This window comes from Notechis scutatus, chromosome 7 (genome assembly GCF_049901735.1).
Source record: "Notechis scutatus isolate UNSWTSFEM ecotype Mainland chromosome 7, rNotScu1.2, whole genome shotgun sequence".
In the NCBI taxonomy this organism is placed as follows: domain Eukaryota; kingdom Metazoa; phylum Chordata; class Lepidosauria; order Squamata; family Elapidae; genus Notechis; species Notechis scutatus.
In genome coordinates, this window is record NC_142015.1 from 6945015 (window position 1) to 6961525 (window position 16511).

General features: G+C 41.9%; 1 protein-coding gene across 1 annotated transcript in view; it reads right to left on the reverse strand.

Moving 5' to 3' along the window:
* The window catches only part of LOXL2 (lysyl oxidase like 2), an 84758-nt gene that overhangs the window by 19033 nt on the left and 49214 nt on the right, over positions 1-16511 (reverse strand). The window contains exons 5-7 of the mRNA XM_087969926.1: positions 16182-16365; positions 12871-13022; positions 8941-9108 (exon numbers count right to left, since the gene is read on the reverse strand). Coding sequence (XP_087826052.1) covers positions 8941-9108; positions 12871-13022; positions 16182-16365 — 504 coding nt within the window. The remainder of the gene's footprint in view (positions 1-8940; positions 9109-12870; positions 13023-16181; positions 16366-16511) is intronic.

The following is a 16511-nucleotide window of genomic DNA, read 5'->3' on the forward strand; positions in this document are numbered from 1 at the left end:
CAGAGGAGGATTACAAGCGGCAAAATTGAGTGCTGAAAGGGAAAGTTCACTCTCCTTCCTTATGGAATCAACAAATGGCCATTGAGAAACCTGTTGTTTTTTTATAAAAGGTAAAACTTGGCTTCTTGTTTTAAGTGGGAAGGAAGAGGACAAATATATATATATATATATATAATATTAAGATTTTGTTGGAGGGATGCCTTGAAGATTTTGAGACCAGAAATTAATTGCAATAAGGCTTTAAAGTATAAATTGGAGGTTTTTTCCTCTCCCTTTGATACCTCCCCAGGAAGAGAAAGTGAGAACTTTGTGTATTGTTTGGACTGATTGACTCTCTCTGGAACTTTGGGGAATTGCTCTAATGTTTGAAACATTTTGGTTGCTTTAAGAAGAAGAATAAAGAATGGCTTTATCTGTTGATGAACTTAGAGAATATGAAGAAAGAAAGGACGCTGTGAAAGAAGCCTTTCTCTTTTTAGAAATGGCGCTTTGTTAATTATCAAATACAACAACAGATGAAGGAAATGGAAGGAGAAGAAGAAGAAGAAGACGCCATCTTCAATGAATCTAAAAATTTAGTTAAGAGAGAAAGGAGAAAGAAAGGAAGGAAAATGAAGGATTTAAGACTTAAAAAAATACTTAAGAAAGGAAAAAATAAGATGCAAAACCAATTCAATTTTAATGTTATTGAGCAAAAGGAGAAAGGAATACAACAGAGAGGGGAAGTTAAAGGGGGAGGGGAAAAGGTTAGGTGGGATAAGAAAGGAAGGGAAAAGGGAGGGAAAAGCCACAAAGGTATAAAACAAGATGGGAAAAAAGGAATTTTGTTTAGGGATAAAGGGTAATGTATAATTTCTTTAAAAAAGAAGATTCTGCAAGGTACATAAGATGGTATTGTAGTATTCGTATTAGAAATAGAAAACTAGAATGTTATAAGAATTAACAAAAGATTAAAATATTGCAATGTTTAGTAATGATAGATTTTAAAATTTAATAAAAGATTAAAAGGAATGTTTAAAATATTGAGTTTAATTAAAAAGTTTAATTTACTGTTGTTTTGATATTATTATAAACTCATTATTGTAGCACTTGCTTCTTGAAATAGACAATTGGAATGTTATAAGATTTAAAATTTAGATTTATTATTTAATTATATTAATTATTATGGATTTATTATTTTCTCTCTTTAGAGGTTAGTAGGTTGAATGTACTAAGCAGAATCAGATTGGGAATTTTAAATATTTTTAGGGGGAGGATAGAAAGGCATCATACCTTGATCAGTGATTTCAGGAGAAATTCTTTTTTTTTTAAATTTGCTCTAGGGAATGAGATAAATGGATAATTTGGAGAATGGACAAAAAATATAAATATAATGATTTAAATTAAAATGAATTAAATAAAATAGAAATAAGGAGAGTGAAAAGCGGGGAGAAGTTATATAGAAGATATAGAATGGTAAATAAGATAGGTAATGGTATATAAGATGAGCACGAATTTAATTGAAGTCCATACAAAGAGAGGTAATCTGGGGCCAAACTACTTTCTTAAAAGAAGTTTTTATGTTTTTGTGTTTTGTGTGTCTATGTTTTCTTTGAGAATTAATAAAACCTCGGAGGAATGTTGGATGAGAATAATGTTAAACAAGATAGAGAGGAATGAAGATGATATTGAAATGGTGAAAAACAGAATCATGTTGTATAAAATAATATTTCATTTGACTTGTAAAGTTAATAATGGAGGTTTTATGTATTTAAAGGTTAACGATGGTTTGTTTGTCTTCAAAATCAATAAAATGTGTTTTTTTAAAAAAAAAGAACAGTTAATGATTGGGAGTGATTGCTTACTCTAAACCAGCTTTGCTAGTAGAAATTACTAGGGATTCCAGATGGTGATGCATGGGAAAATGAGATGAGATATACTGCAGTCCTCATCCTACTTCTACATGATCCTGGCTTTGAATCAGGGGGAGACAGATCAGTGATGGTATTCTACCAGTTTGGCCCAGTTCGGCCAAAGTGGTAGCTATGACGATCATCTGCGAGTAACTGGTTTGCTCCAACGATCAGCTGCTGAGCTCTTCCACCTGCTTTTGGCTCTATACTGATCTTTATTTCCTGCTTTTCAACCTCAGCTGCTTCGCGCGGCACAGCCGATTGCCACGCATCAGCTGTTTTACACCCAGGGCTTGCAGCAGAAGGTGAGTTGCAAACGCATCAGGGGTGCAAAGTGTGGTTTGGGGCACGCGCACAAAGCGTGCACTCCCACCAAACCAGTAGGAGAACTTTTTGAAACCCACCCCTGAGACAGATGCAATCTATATCCTACTTCTACATGATCCTGGCTTTGCATCTGGGGGGAGAGAGAGACAGATACTATTTGCAGGTCTGGTCCACCTTTACTTCTTGCTTGGTGTTGGTGGCCCACGAAATATATATAGTCAAAATTCAAAGGCACCTTTGGAGACACCTTCAAGCAATACACACAATCCTATAGGTTGCATACTTTTGACCTAACTGGAAGCAACTCTTTAGAACTTGGATCAGCTGTTTTCCTGCCAACCTCTCCCCAACCCCCACTGCTGCTCAAATCCATCCACACTGGCCTGTAATGAGAATGAATTACCTGGATTATGAGCCAATTAGAATGGCATTTTCCTGAGCTCACAGAGCAACTGAGGCCTGGCCTTTTCCCTGGAAAATACATAACTGCTCAATAATTAGCAAATCAAACTGCTTGGCAGTTTCCCCACAACACCCCTTCCTCCTGAGTCATGAAGGAGCCAAGGATCTTGTCTACTGTGAGTGAATGAATGCCTTTTCCGTCAGCAGTTGCCCTGTCCTGACCATAAGACTTCATGAGAAGAGTACGCCACTCCTCAGCCCGCAATAGAATGCCTTATGCCACCAGGCTTGAAATTTTGGACCTAGACAACTCAGGACTACTCCACCAGTGGTCTGAACTAACCTTAGTGCACAAAATTATCTGCTGCAATGCCCTACCTGTCAATGACTACCTCAGCTTCAACTGCAATAACACACGAGCCTCCAATAGATACAAACTCAAAGTAAACCGTTCCAAACTCAATTGCGGAAAATACGACTTCAGCGACAGAGCGGCCAATGCCTGGAACTCACTACCTGACTGTTGTTACATCCACAAACCCCCAAAACTTCAACCTTAAACTGTCTATCGTGGACCTCACTCCATTCCTAAGGGGTCTGTAAAGGGGTGTGCAAAAGCGCATTAGTGTGCCTACCGTCCCTGTCCTACTGTTCCCATTTATTCGTACTTATGTATTATATATACATCTTTATACCCATATGTTTATATGTTATGTTCATACTTATACTTGTTTTCTCATACATGCTTGACAAACTAAAATAAATAAATAAATAAATAAACAAACAAGCAAATAAATAAATAGGACTGACCAGTTTGGCATCTCCGCGATAGGATCTTTCATGCTAGAGAATTATTCCAGCATCAAATCTGTCAAGTTCACCTTAAATTTGGAGAAGCATCATTACTCTGGACTAGCTATGGGCAAGGACCTATTGGGGACTTGATTGGCTCCATCACAAACTCTGGAAACTGGAAAATCATACAATTCTTGAAAGTCAGTGCAGAGAATCACTCTTAGCATCTTCATTTCTCTCGCCAGTCTCTTGGCAAATTAATTTATTGCAAAGTGCACTAATTTGAGATTGGCTGGCGTGTAGCATGTCCAAGCTCCAATTCTCAGTGCAACAGAGCTCCATGATTAATCTGTCTGCTTAATCTGTTTTGAGGCAGAATTCTTGCGAGATTGTGTTGTTACCCACTAAAAAAGATCCCTTGCTAGATTTCTGCATCTGGAAGAATGTTCGAACCCCAGCTCCATAACAAACGCTGCACTTTTAACACCATAGTTAGTAAGTTTACATCTTGAAACAGAATCCCAACCTTTGGCGCGCCCGGTTCCGACATCAGCTGGGCGCGGCCGGACCGCGTCACTGGGCGCCGCCATCTTTATGACGAAAGCGCTTCGGTGCGTCACAGGCTGGCGCCTGGTGAGCTTTTCGTAACAGATGGCGGCCCCAGCAACCAGCGGCCGGTAAGGGTTGTTCGCTGCGAGACGGTGGGACCCTGAATAGAGAATGAATATACCCGCTTTGGAAGATGGGGTGAAGATCAAGAACCTACTAACACAGGTCATCTTGGAAACAGTTCAGTGGTGGTGATGGAATCCTGAATGTTATTATTAATTAATTTATTTATTTTGCATATGATTGTGGCCAGTGGTGGGATTCAATTTTTTTAAATTTTTTTTTTTGCTGTGGGCGTGACTTGGTCATGTGGGCGTGGCTTGGTGAAAGATGAGCAGCTTTCCTGCAGCAGCATGTCGGGTCCTCTCCCTCTACTAAAGCCACCTAGCAAATTGGTGTGGCATCTGGAAAGTTCCAGGGCCAGCAAGATTCTAACTGTCTGCATGAAGTGCCGGCTCATTCCCCCATCAAAATGGTACCTATTGGCAACTACTTGCATGTAGTGTGCTTTCAAACTGCTAGGTGGAAAGAAGCTGAGGCCAGTGATGGGAGCTCACCCTGCCACGCTGTGCTAGGTCTTGAACTACTGGAGCAAAGGCCATCTCCAGCGTCATGAAGCCACCGAGCCACTGCATCTCCTAACATCCTGAATATGTTAACACTTCACTATAATCAGATGTATAAAAACCAGGCAAGAAAAAACAGCAGATTAGTAATGACTGTCCAACGTTCAGAATCTCTTCTTTATATTCCACCTAAGAAACAGGCCGCCAAGATCCTACTAATAAACAGGACGTTCCTTGCATCAGGCAGCACCTCGTTAAAATGGCTTCTTGGCATGCAAACCTCCACAGAGTAAGTCTGTTCCACATATACAGAGGGGCTGAATGCTCCTTGAGGAGGGGGGAAGGCTGGAGCAAACACAAGGACCTCTGTTTCCAAAATAAGCAGATCCAGCGCAAGGAAATGCCTTCTTCCATCAGGCATAAGGGCCGCTAATGTCAACATCACAGAGAGATTGGAAACGGGGGCATTCGGTGGACATAGTAGTCCTCCTCACCTCCTGAACCAAAAATTGGCTGCTGTACGAAAAAATAAACCAGACCTCTTGGGGGGGGGGGGCACTTTTCAATGGAGCTGAACTTGCAAGAGGCAAGAGTTTCCTTCACTGCTCGTCCCTTTTGACTTGTGTGCTGGCCCAACCTATTTCCTGGGGAAAGGCTGAAGGAGGAGATGAAGAGAGTTGCAACAAGTCACAGGTCAAAACACTGAGATCCTCATTAAAAAAATACATTTCCCAACCATTTTCTGGAGAGAGCCATTCTTCTATGAAACTGATGCACTCTCTCTTTCCTGCCACCAATTTATTTATCACTCACTCACTCACCCTATCTACCTACCTAACATCCACCCATCTCCTACCTAACTACCTACTTACCTATCTATTTATCTATCTCTCTATCCATCTATTTATCCATCCATCTGTCCCAGTGTGGCATGGCAGCATGGGCGTGGCAGGGGAAGGTTACTGCAAAATCCCCATTCCTCACCCCCCACCCCACTAACCTGCTTTCCAGCTCCGTTCTCCTGTGCAGGGCAACCAAAGGAGACCCAGCCTATCAGCTGGGACTTGGGAGGCGGAGAATAGATGGGGGCGTGGCCAGTCAGAGGGGGTATTTGCCGGTTCTCTGAACGACTCAAAATTTCCGCTATTGGTTCTCCAGAACTGATCAGAACCTGCTGAATACCATCTCTGGGATGTATTATTGTTTGTCTTTTGCACAAAACAGGCAAGTCAGCTTCCAAAAATTGACAATTTTGGTGCATGCCTCATCACGGGATATAAAACTCAGTGAAAGTACGTTTCTCCTCAAGTATTCACTTCTAGGTATGATGCCTGCTTTTGAAATACATTCAAGGCTCAAACTTTTGAGACACTTACCAAGTGAGCAGGGAGCAGTAACAAGAGATGCTATCTGTATACACAGAGTTGGTTCTATGACCTGTTTGCCCATTATAAAGCCATCCATAACACTGGCACGAGCAGAGAAATGGCTGGAGAAACTCAGCTACCGGTTCTCCAGAACTGGTCAGAACCTGCTGAATACCACCGCTGCACCCATCCATCCATATATCTAAGTTGGTAGGTAGGTACTATCTCAGCTAGCTACCTACCAATTTACCTACCTATCTATGTTCATCACTCACACTCACTCACCCTACCTACCCAACTACCTATCAACCTACCAATCTACCCACCTATCTACCTACTTATGAATGAAGTGATTGGATGGCGAATTTACAAGTGAGGAGGTAAATACACAAAAAGGGCTGTAAATGGAGTTTTATTATAATGAGATCTACTTACTACTAAATAGCTACTGTGGCTTGCTGTTTGCCTTTGCGGATGGGATTCTCCAAGGAGTTATTTCACAGAGACACAGAAACTTTGGGTAAAGTTTTTGGGGTGTGGAGGTTCCCCTGCATTTTTGTGAAATTAACCCCCACCTCTTTCCTTTCCTACTTCTCTCCTCCTAGCTTACTCCCTCTCACATGGCTTGTCCTCTTAAGATTTTTCCAGGTGTCTCTTTCCTTTCTTTAATCTTTAACTTATAAAAATTTAGCTTTGGAAAAAGAGGGGACTGGGACTGTGATGTAGCTGCAGGATCCATATAATTGCCAGCCTGTAGTCACAGGGGGTCCATGAAAGCTTGAAAACATGTTACGATTTAAACCTTGAATTAAATCTTGGGAGTCTGTGCCCATGGCCCGTGGCCACAAAATATATTTAAAGGAATCTTTTGTGAAGGAAAGAATGAGAACCATTGATGTAATGCATCAAAATTGATCACAGTAAGCCAGCAGGAATAAGACCAGATATAATTGCTAGTTCAGCAGGGTTACTGCGGTAGAAGATACTGTGTAGAGAAGATAGCCTCTCCAGCTGTACCTTTCTGAAATATGAGTGGGCCAATTCTCAATGGTTGCAAATGATGTCATCTTAATTATCTTTTCCAGGGCCTTCAATTTGTCACTTTCCTTCTTGCTGCCTAGCTATTGTGCTGCGTGGTTTCAGCCACAACTGCTTGGATTAACAAGAGCGATGAATGTGTTATTTTTGGCTCAACAGGCATTTGTGGCTGAAAATGGGCCTCCAAAATGTTGAGTGTCCAGAACTAAGACTAAATCAATTGAATGGAAAAGTAATTCAAATCAAATGGAATTCAGTAGTGTAGTTGAAAAGTGTTCACCTTAATGTTTCTCCTTTCTGTCAATCGAAGAGTACAATTCAAGGCTAACTTAAAATTAAGGGAGGTGTTCCATTCCTAGCTTGAGCATTCCAGAGAAAAGACAAGACATAAATATGCCATTTTATTATTAGAGTTATATTCCACCTTTTCCTCAGGAACTCAGTGTGGCTTACTTGGGTATTCACCCCACTCAGTAAGTTTCTATAGCTGAAAGGAGGAGTTTTTGAGCTACCATTAGCCCAAGAGATGAGAAATGTCAGGAAGGAACCCTTTGACCTGACGCAGTATAATTTTTAAAAATGTATCTATAAAAAGATGGTGAATTGGAGCCTTCATATACCAGGGGACTAACGATCAAAGTAGATAGTCATTGTCATTCTTTGTTTGAAATAAGTCAGTGACCACTAATAAAAACATGAGACCTGGTGGATTTTTGATCTGGTATCTCGAAGCAACCCTTGTGCTTATGTGCCACAATGCTCCAAAAATAAATATTGATGCTCCGTGGAACATTAAATGGAAGCCTCAAATTATACTCAGCTTCTACAAAAGAAATAGTGTCAACTAGTATCTGATTTATCACAATTCTATTATAATTCTTCTTCAAGTTACTGATCTTTGACTGGTAAGTGTGATGTCCCGGGGCATGCCCCAAAGGCAACACAGTCAGATAATCAGTAGGAATTCCTTTAGTAGCTCCAACTTTGCCCCCAATGTCCTGGTTACCTTCTGGCTGGAGAAGAACTCTCCCAGGAACAGCCTTTGGCTGCAGAGAATCAAGTCCAAAACATGGTCAACAAAAACTGTAATTATAAGTCCAATCAAGGCAAAATGAGATAATTAGTCTGGTAGGGCAGGAGAAGGAATTCCAGATGTGAAGGCACGGCAATAACTCAACAGGTTGGGAAGACGCCAGGAACACAGATAAGCAAAGTCAACACAAGATAAACTCACATTTGCTCCCAGCAGCTGCCTCTCAGCATGCATTTCTTTTAAACTCTTTTCCCCGCTGTGGCTAATGAAGAGAATCAGGGCCCTTTCCTCCCCCATAAGCCACGCAACCCACGTTGCTCTCTTCTCCGTTCCTCCCCGCTTGAAGAGGGGGTAGGCCTGGGTCTTCCTCTGAACTCCCTCTCCCCTGCTCTGCCCAGCTGGACTTTGCCCTTCCCCAGTTTCCTCTACAACCAATGGAGCCACACTCCCACTCCCTGTCAGCTGTTCATCTTCCTCCTTGGATTCAGACTCCGACAGGGACATAACAGGTAAGTGTAGCTCCTGGTTATTCTGGGCTGTAAAAACATATTTCTTTGATCGGCCCAAATTATAGTCCAATTTCATGGGACTCAGAAGAGGGACACCAATGTCTGTTTCAGCTTCATATCTTTTCAAAGGAGACAGGAAGGGAAGAAAGGAAGTAGATTACACAGAAATATGGGGAGATGGAGAAGGAAGGCGAAAGCAGAGGGAAGCGGAAGGACAGACACAGAAGAAAGTTGTGTATGATGCCAAGAACACAAGGAATGTGTATGTTGCAAATTGGGATTCAGTAAGTCTTGGCCTGAAAACTCAAAGAATTTGTCTTTAGATAAGAACTACTGAATTCTAAGAGCAATGAATAACAACGGGAATTTGTTTGCACCCGTGGAATTAAAACTATCTTGTACCTGGAATGCATGGCTAGCGTAGCCGAGATTCAGCTGGCGACAAACCACCATGGCATCCATTATATCCCATCCTTCACCGCAGATGGACCCCCATATCAATGTGCCATTGTGTTCGTGGAGAATTTGCACTTGGCCTTCATAGGGTGTGCGGCCACCATTCAAGCGTATCTGTAGAGAATAATTGACAGCGATGAAAGTTATGGTGATTGCCCCACTCCAATTTCATTCCATAAAAGAGACAGAAAGTTGCATTTTCTGCTCAGAGAGGACATAGGGTAGGGAAATGAGTTGTCTGGAACAATGTCAGGTTTCCAAGTGATGAAATCCATTTAAAAAGAAAAGAACAAAGTCCATCTTCCAACACAATTTCCTTTATTTAGGAAAGCATCAAATTGGCAAAATCTGTGGTAATTCTGGATCTGACACAACCCGGAATTACCCCACAATAATTAAAAGTTAGAAACAACCCCCAAAAGTCACATTCTCCAGTAGAAGTAATTCAACGTTACTTGATGTCATAAATCTTCACCTCAAATCTTCAGGGGCCTGAGCACGGACAGCTCATTTTCCCACGGGAAGAAGAATCACCTAGCCTTAACAACTCTCCCTATCTCCACTCCTCCCCCCCTTAGGAATGTGGCAAACCTGAAAACCTTTCCCCCATGACTGCTACAGAGAAAGTAAGAAAAAGAATATATACTAACCCTAACTAAAATTGACTCATATGTCAATTTCGGGCTTGACAACATGCTTGGCAAATTGGTTTACAAGAATTATCTGGCTGGCTTTTTTATGTGGATTGCCTCCGGATGAGTTGGGAAAACTCTACTCATTTTAAGAACTGAATTGCAGAATAAAGAATCATATTGGCATAGCTCAGGCTACCTCCACATTTTGAGTTGCTGTCCAATAATATCATCCCATCAGCATGATCAAGATGATATCACGAACTATGTTTCATGTCCAAGACAAAAAATTATGCATAATTTATGTTTTTGTTTTTATTCCACTTTTATTACTTTATAAGTAACTCAAGGCAGCAAACATACAGAACATTCCTGCCTTCTATTTTCTTCACAATACCACCCTGTGAGATCAGTTTTGGCGAGGGGAGAGGGGGAGAGAGAGAGAGAGAGACTCGAAATCACCCACCCATGGTGGGGGAGGGGCGTTTCCCCCCTCCCGGGCTCTGGAGGCTTTCCTCAAACCTCTGAAAGGATGAAAATGGCCTCCCTGGGCTCCGGAGGCTCTCTGGAAGCCAGACACGGGCCGGTTTCTGGCCTTCCTGAACTTCTGGGAAGCCCGTTTTCACCCTCCCTGAGTCTCCGCACATGCCCTGCACTTACCTGCATCCAAAACGGGCCACGTGGGGACTCCTGGGAGGGGCGAGATGGGCGGGGCCAGCCAGGAGTGGGATTCGGGGGTTCTCTGAACTGCAGAGAATCTTAGCTAGGGGCTCTCCTGAATCCCTGCGAACCCTCAGCAGCCCACCCCTGGTTCTACTCTAACCTAATACTTTTCAGATATACTGAATTATAATTCACAGTGTCTCGAAGCCAGGGGTCACCAACCTTTTGGACCTCAGGGACCACCAAACTCATAATTTTAAATCCCGGGAACCACTAATATGAATTTTGACTGACGGTGGCTTGCTGACGTGGGTCACACACACACACACACACACACACACACACACACACAGAGGCAGGGGTGGGATTCAAATTTCTTAACAACCGGTTCTGTGGGCATGGCCTAATTTGTGGGTGTGGCTTGGTGGTCATGTGACTGGCTGGGCATGGCTTGTATGTAAATATTATAAATATTGATGTAAATATTGATTTTTTTTAATAAAAAAGAGCAACTTTTACCCAAAATCAGGCAAAGCAGGCAGGCAGATTGAGTTGTTCACAGAATCACAGATGCGTTCAGAGATCTGTGAGATCGGCTTTCTGAACCTGTCACATAAAATTTGCTTGCAAGCAAACTCACAAAATTAACTCACAACACACCATGTATGTAAATATTGATTTTTTTTTTATAAAAAAGAGCAACTCTTACCCAAAATCAGGCAAAGAAGGCAGGCAGATTGAATTACTCACAGAATCATTTAGAGATCTATCTATCTGCCATCGGCTACCTGAGTCTGCACTGAATAATCGAAGCTTCAGTCCTAAGGAAGGTTCGGCTCTGCTTAAAAGCAGAGCCTAAGGTCTAAAGATGAGCTAGAAAGCAAAAAATGCAACAATTTCCTGCTTTCTAGCTAATCTAAATCTCCCAGCACAGCAGAACAGCTGAAAAAGGAAAAATAGCAATTTAGCAGGCAAGTTTGCCAGGTAAGGAGTGAGTGGGCAGGGGAGCCTTGTGTTTCCGGGCAGCATGAATTAATTGCTTTGTGGGGTGCTCTGAGGATGACATTTCTCTGTGGCCCACCAAAATTTTCTCGCGGCCCACCAGTTGGTGACCGCTGCTCTAAGCTACCAGGATATGATGTGAACTGTAGTCCCTCAAGAAGACATCAGGTTGGCAAAAGCCTCTTTTGGGGTTGAGGGTCTCAAAACTGAAGTTACATGGCCTCATAACCGTGACATTAAGTAATGTTTGAGCATAAACCCAAACTGATATTTAAGACGGAGTGTTTTAATGAAAGTATTAGGAAGAAGCTTGGTAAAAACTATGAAGCAAATTATTTGGAGAAAGGCTAGGATGTTTTGTCAAATTATGTTGCGCTCATGGATTTTAAGAGGACACAGATGTTAAATTGAATGGAACATGTGGAATTTGGCCAAATCCTGGGATGTAAATCTTACAAATTCACTGAACTGCCTGCCAGCATGGACTCTCAGCCAGCAGTCTGAAGATGACCTCAATACAGAGGGTTGAGGAAAAGCTCCTCCTATTTAAAACCCAAATCTAGTAAACATTTTAAGAAGTATCCAAAAGTCTGATTCATATGACCCTTTTCAGGTCACCGCAGCTATTTGAGGAGCTTGCTTGTGTTTTTGGTCTTCTTACATCTGTTTGTGTGCTGCACTTTATATAGTTTTAGCTCTATTTGCACATGGGTTTAAAAATATTACAATGTGCTCAAAGTTGAATTTGACCCCATGGGTTAGTAGCTGACATCACAAGCAGTGATCATGCTACCGAAGCATAAGAACAAGTGCCCTCAAAAGACCCAAGCTCCTTTGCTCTGTCTAATGGTAAGACTGGTCCCGAAGAAGACCGCAACTTCTGCTTTCACTGCTACCATAGCGATTAACTCTCCTCATACTCAATCATCTAGGTCATGGTTGTCCCAAAGATGATTTTTCCAAATGGCAACCGGATTTTCTTAGTTTTTTTTCTTTGAAAACATTCTGCTTCTCATCCAAGAAGCTTCTTCAGTTCTGAACTGAAGAAGTTCTTCTTCAGATCTGAAGAGCTTTTTGGATGTGAAGCAAAATATTTTCAAAGGAAAAATCAAGAAAGTTCAGTTGCCTTTAGGAAAAAAAGCACCTTTGGGTTGACTCTCCTCATTATGTTTTTGCAGTAACAACAAGGTGGGGTAAATTGGTCTTACAGATTGTGGCTGGCCCAAAGTAAACCAATAATCTCCAAAATAGAACAGATTGTATCTCTGTGGATGGCCTCTTGATCTGGAGGTCAAGGGGGGAAATGTAAGAATGATATTTCCATGTTCCAGCTCTTATGATGAAGTGCACAATGCATTCTATAGGAGGGGTGGGGGAGGAGAAGGAGAAGAAGGAGGGGGAAGAGGGGGGGAAGAAGAAGAAGGAAGAAGATGAAGATGAAGATGAAGATGAAGATGAAGAAGAAGAAGAAGAAGAAGAAGAAGAAGAAGAAGAAGAAGAAGAAGAAGAAGAAGAAGAAGAAGATTCTCTAAGAAGATAGTTAAGATTCTCCCGTTATTCAAGGTGCCAATTATCTCACCTGGGTTTGGAAGCCCATCGCTGGGATGTTGCATCTCACACCAGCATCTTCTTCATGGGTGCAGCTCCTGATCTCCTTGCTGAATTTACAGTCCGTAATAGACTTTTCAAACCCTGTGCAGTCCATTTCATTGAGATGGATAGGGCCAATGCCTTTAAAAAAAGAGGAACACTCATAAGCTCATTTTCCCACAATAAACCAGAAGATATATATTTTATATGTTCTGATGGAAAGTACCCCAATTTGGTGACCGTAGCAGTTAAAGTTAACGTATCTGCATAGTTCTTCAATTAGGAAATGTGCAGATCAGACAATCCCCCTTTCAGAGAGTAAAACATGACTTCATTAATTTGGTGAGCCAATGTTGTTGTGTTTCCTTTTGCCTTTTTATTCTGCTTAACAGAACCTTTTCCCCTAGAGACCTGTCCTAAGAACATCACTGCATCTGGAGAAAATCAGATATAAGGAAAGTGTGTTAAGAATTCATAGACTGTCTACAGAGATGCTCAGTTCAACCAAAGAAGCTTAGATGAAAAGCTAAATGTTTTCAAAGGAAAAAAAACCAAGAAAGTGCATTTGCCTTTTGAAAAAAAAAGCACAATTCATAGACAGGACATCTCTATTGTCCAGATGCCCTCAAATCCAAATAGAGGCCCAGGAAACTTTTGCGTTAAAAATATCCAGGGCTTTAATGACATTTTTCTGCAGTTAATTTTGTTTTTATTCTTGAGGTGCTGTTTCCAATATTTTTCTTTCTTTCTTTCAATTGTTAGAAACAGAACAAAGGCCAATTTTCCATTTCTCCATCATTTTTTTAAAAAATTTCATTTGGAGAAATGGAAGCAAAATATGCAACAGGCATTTTTGGCTATTTTTGCCCACAAGCCTGACATTTCAACAGGGATAAGGATCATTCTTTTGTAGGATTACAGAAAGATGGCAAATAAACATGGATTATTGGAAGATTTCTAACATTATTTTTTTACTTTTGCAAGAAAACAGAGGGTTATAAAATCTTTGAACTTATATGGACATCATGGCACTACAAAATTAGGAAAAATAGTCCTGTAGAATGGCTTATGGTTCCCTTTTGTAATGCAGCCTCAGTGAAACAAGATCTTAAAATCTAGCTCTGCTCCCAAGTCTTGGGTTAAAGTAAATAATGGACCATTGATGACGTGTCAGTCTAGTAGAGCTGGTGTTGCCAAAGGTGTTCTTTCAAGAGGTAACTGGACTTTCTGCTTTTTCTTTGAAGACATTTCGCTTCTCATCCAAGAAGCTTCTTCAGTTCTTGGATGAGAAGCAAAAGCTGAAGAAGCTTCTTGGATGAGAAGCAAAATCTTCAAAAAAACGAACAAAACCCAGAAAGTCCAGTTGCCTCTTGAAAAAGCACCTTTGGGACAACTATGACCTGGATGACCGAGAATCTCCATAGACTTAAGAGCTGGTATTGGTTTTCCACACATCTGTTTTGCATCGGTTTGCATTATATTCTTTTAAGTTGTTTCATGTTGAACACTGTCCAAAGTTGGGATGAAACTAGACAGCTTACAACTACCTAAATAAATACACAGATAAATATTCATGAATATTCTCTAGTAAATCTATTAGTGTCTGATATTATGCATGTTTATTAAATACTCCCACTAAATTCAAAAGATGCAAATAGAACTGGACTCTTAGGGTGCTAGCCAACAGACAGTACCTTACTTTTCTATGCCAGCGTATATTCAAGGCAGAAGAAACCAAAGCAAAGCAAAATAAAGTACAAAGTCTAAAAACTAAAATAGTAGATTAAAAACTAATTCAGTAGGTTATAAAAGGCATGAAGAATCAGGACTGCATGTTAATTTCCAGTTCATTTGATTTATTGCTCATGCCTATACACAAGAATCTGGTCAACTAATGGTCAACACTAAATTGATGGAATTCAAGAGGAGCTGGAATTGGATTGCTTGTGGCAACGGAATGATTCCTGGCAGATTCCTCTCTTGACTCCACCCCAGGTTCTGCCTCTCCTCCTACATCAAATCATTTAACCATTGGAAGACTAGAAAAACAGCTTTTTCTTTACAGATTTTCTACACACCGAGGACTGCAGGAGGCTGTGGTGGCCGAAAATGGAGGCTGGGAGGGCCGTGCATGGCCTTCCCAAGCTCCATGTTCACTGGCAGAGGCACCACGGGCCAGTCCTAGGGGACTGGAGACTAAAACATGAAGAACTGTTACAGCAGGGGTCCCCAACCACCGGGCCCTGGACCGGTACCGGTCTGTGGAACATTTTCTACCGGGCCGCCGGTTTGCTGGGCGCCGCCATCTTGTTTTGATGAGAAAGTGCTTCCGGTGACCTTTTCCGGTTGGAAAGCAGCGTTTGGGTCCTGAAGGAATCCTCGCGCCTTAGTTTCATCGAAGGGGGGGCGACTTTGAACAAAACTAAGGCGCGAGGATTCTTTCAGCACCCAAGGCAAGGCGAGCCGAGTGGCCGTCTCAAAGCCGTCCCGAAGCCCATCGACAAAGGTACAAAGGAGGAGTTGAAGGTGGCGGGGAGAAGCAGGGGACGGCTGGCTGTCCGGTCGCTCGGCTCGCCTTGCCATGCATGCTGATGCCGGTACTGGGCCGCGGATCATTTTGTGATGCCAGTACCAGGCCGTGGCACAAAAAAGGTTGGGGGCCACTGTGTTACAGGAACTGGGCAAGGCTAGTCTAGTGAAGAGAAGGACCAGGGGCGACATGATAGCAGTCTTCCAATATTTGAGGGGCTGCCCCAGAGAGGAGAAAGGGGTCAACCTGTTTTCCAAGGCACCTGAAGGCCAGACAAGGAATAATGGATGGAAACTGATCAAGGAGAGATTCAACCTGGAAATAAGGAGAAACTTTCTGACAGTGAGAACAATCAACCAATGGATCAGAAGTTGCCTTTGGAAGTTGTGGGAGCTTCATCACTGGAGGGTTTCAAGAAGAGACTGGACTGCCATCTGTGAGAAATGGTGTAGGGTGTCCTGCTTGAGCAGGTGGTTGGAATAGATGATCTACAAGGTCCCTTCCAACTCTGATTATATGTTATTATTATCTGTTTCCAGGGCAAGATCTAAGCACCCCATGGACCAGATCCGGCCCACAGACCTTGAGTTTGACATGCCTGAGTTCGACAGATCATTTTACCTATCAAGCAATCCCTTCTTAAGCCTGAAGATGTTAATGACCAGATTATGGGATTTTCTGCATATAAAACATGAGCTCAGCTCTTGGTCTTTCCATGTCTGTTATTCCTTCATCCTTTCTAATAACTCCCTAATTTTAAATATGCTTACCTTGTCCAAGTCTTGCACCCAAGATGGCCTCCTTCGCGGTTCCAAAGCCCAATTCTCGGCAGGCCACACTGGCTGAATGTAGGCCCCACCTGTCATCACAAATGGTCCCCCATTCCCCATTCATCAACACTTCAAGCCGGCCTTCTCCAACCTGGGCTCCACCCTTTAGCCTCACCAGGAGGTGCTAAAAAGGAATGGGGAAAATCTTTTATTACTTAGGGATGTAATTGTCAGAAGCAATTTTTGTTGTTTGTTTTTTGAAGTAAACTCATCCACATAAATGCACCTTCTGGCACAAATCACAGATAGCATAAAAATAAAACTCGAGTT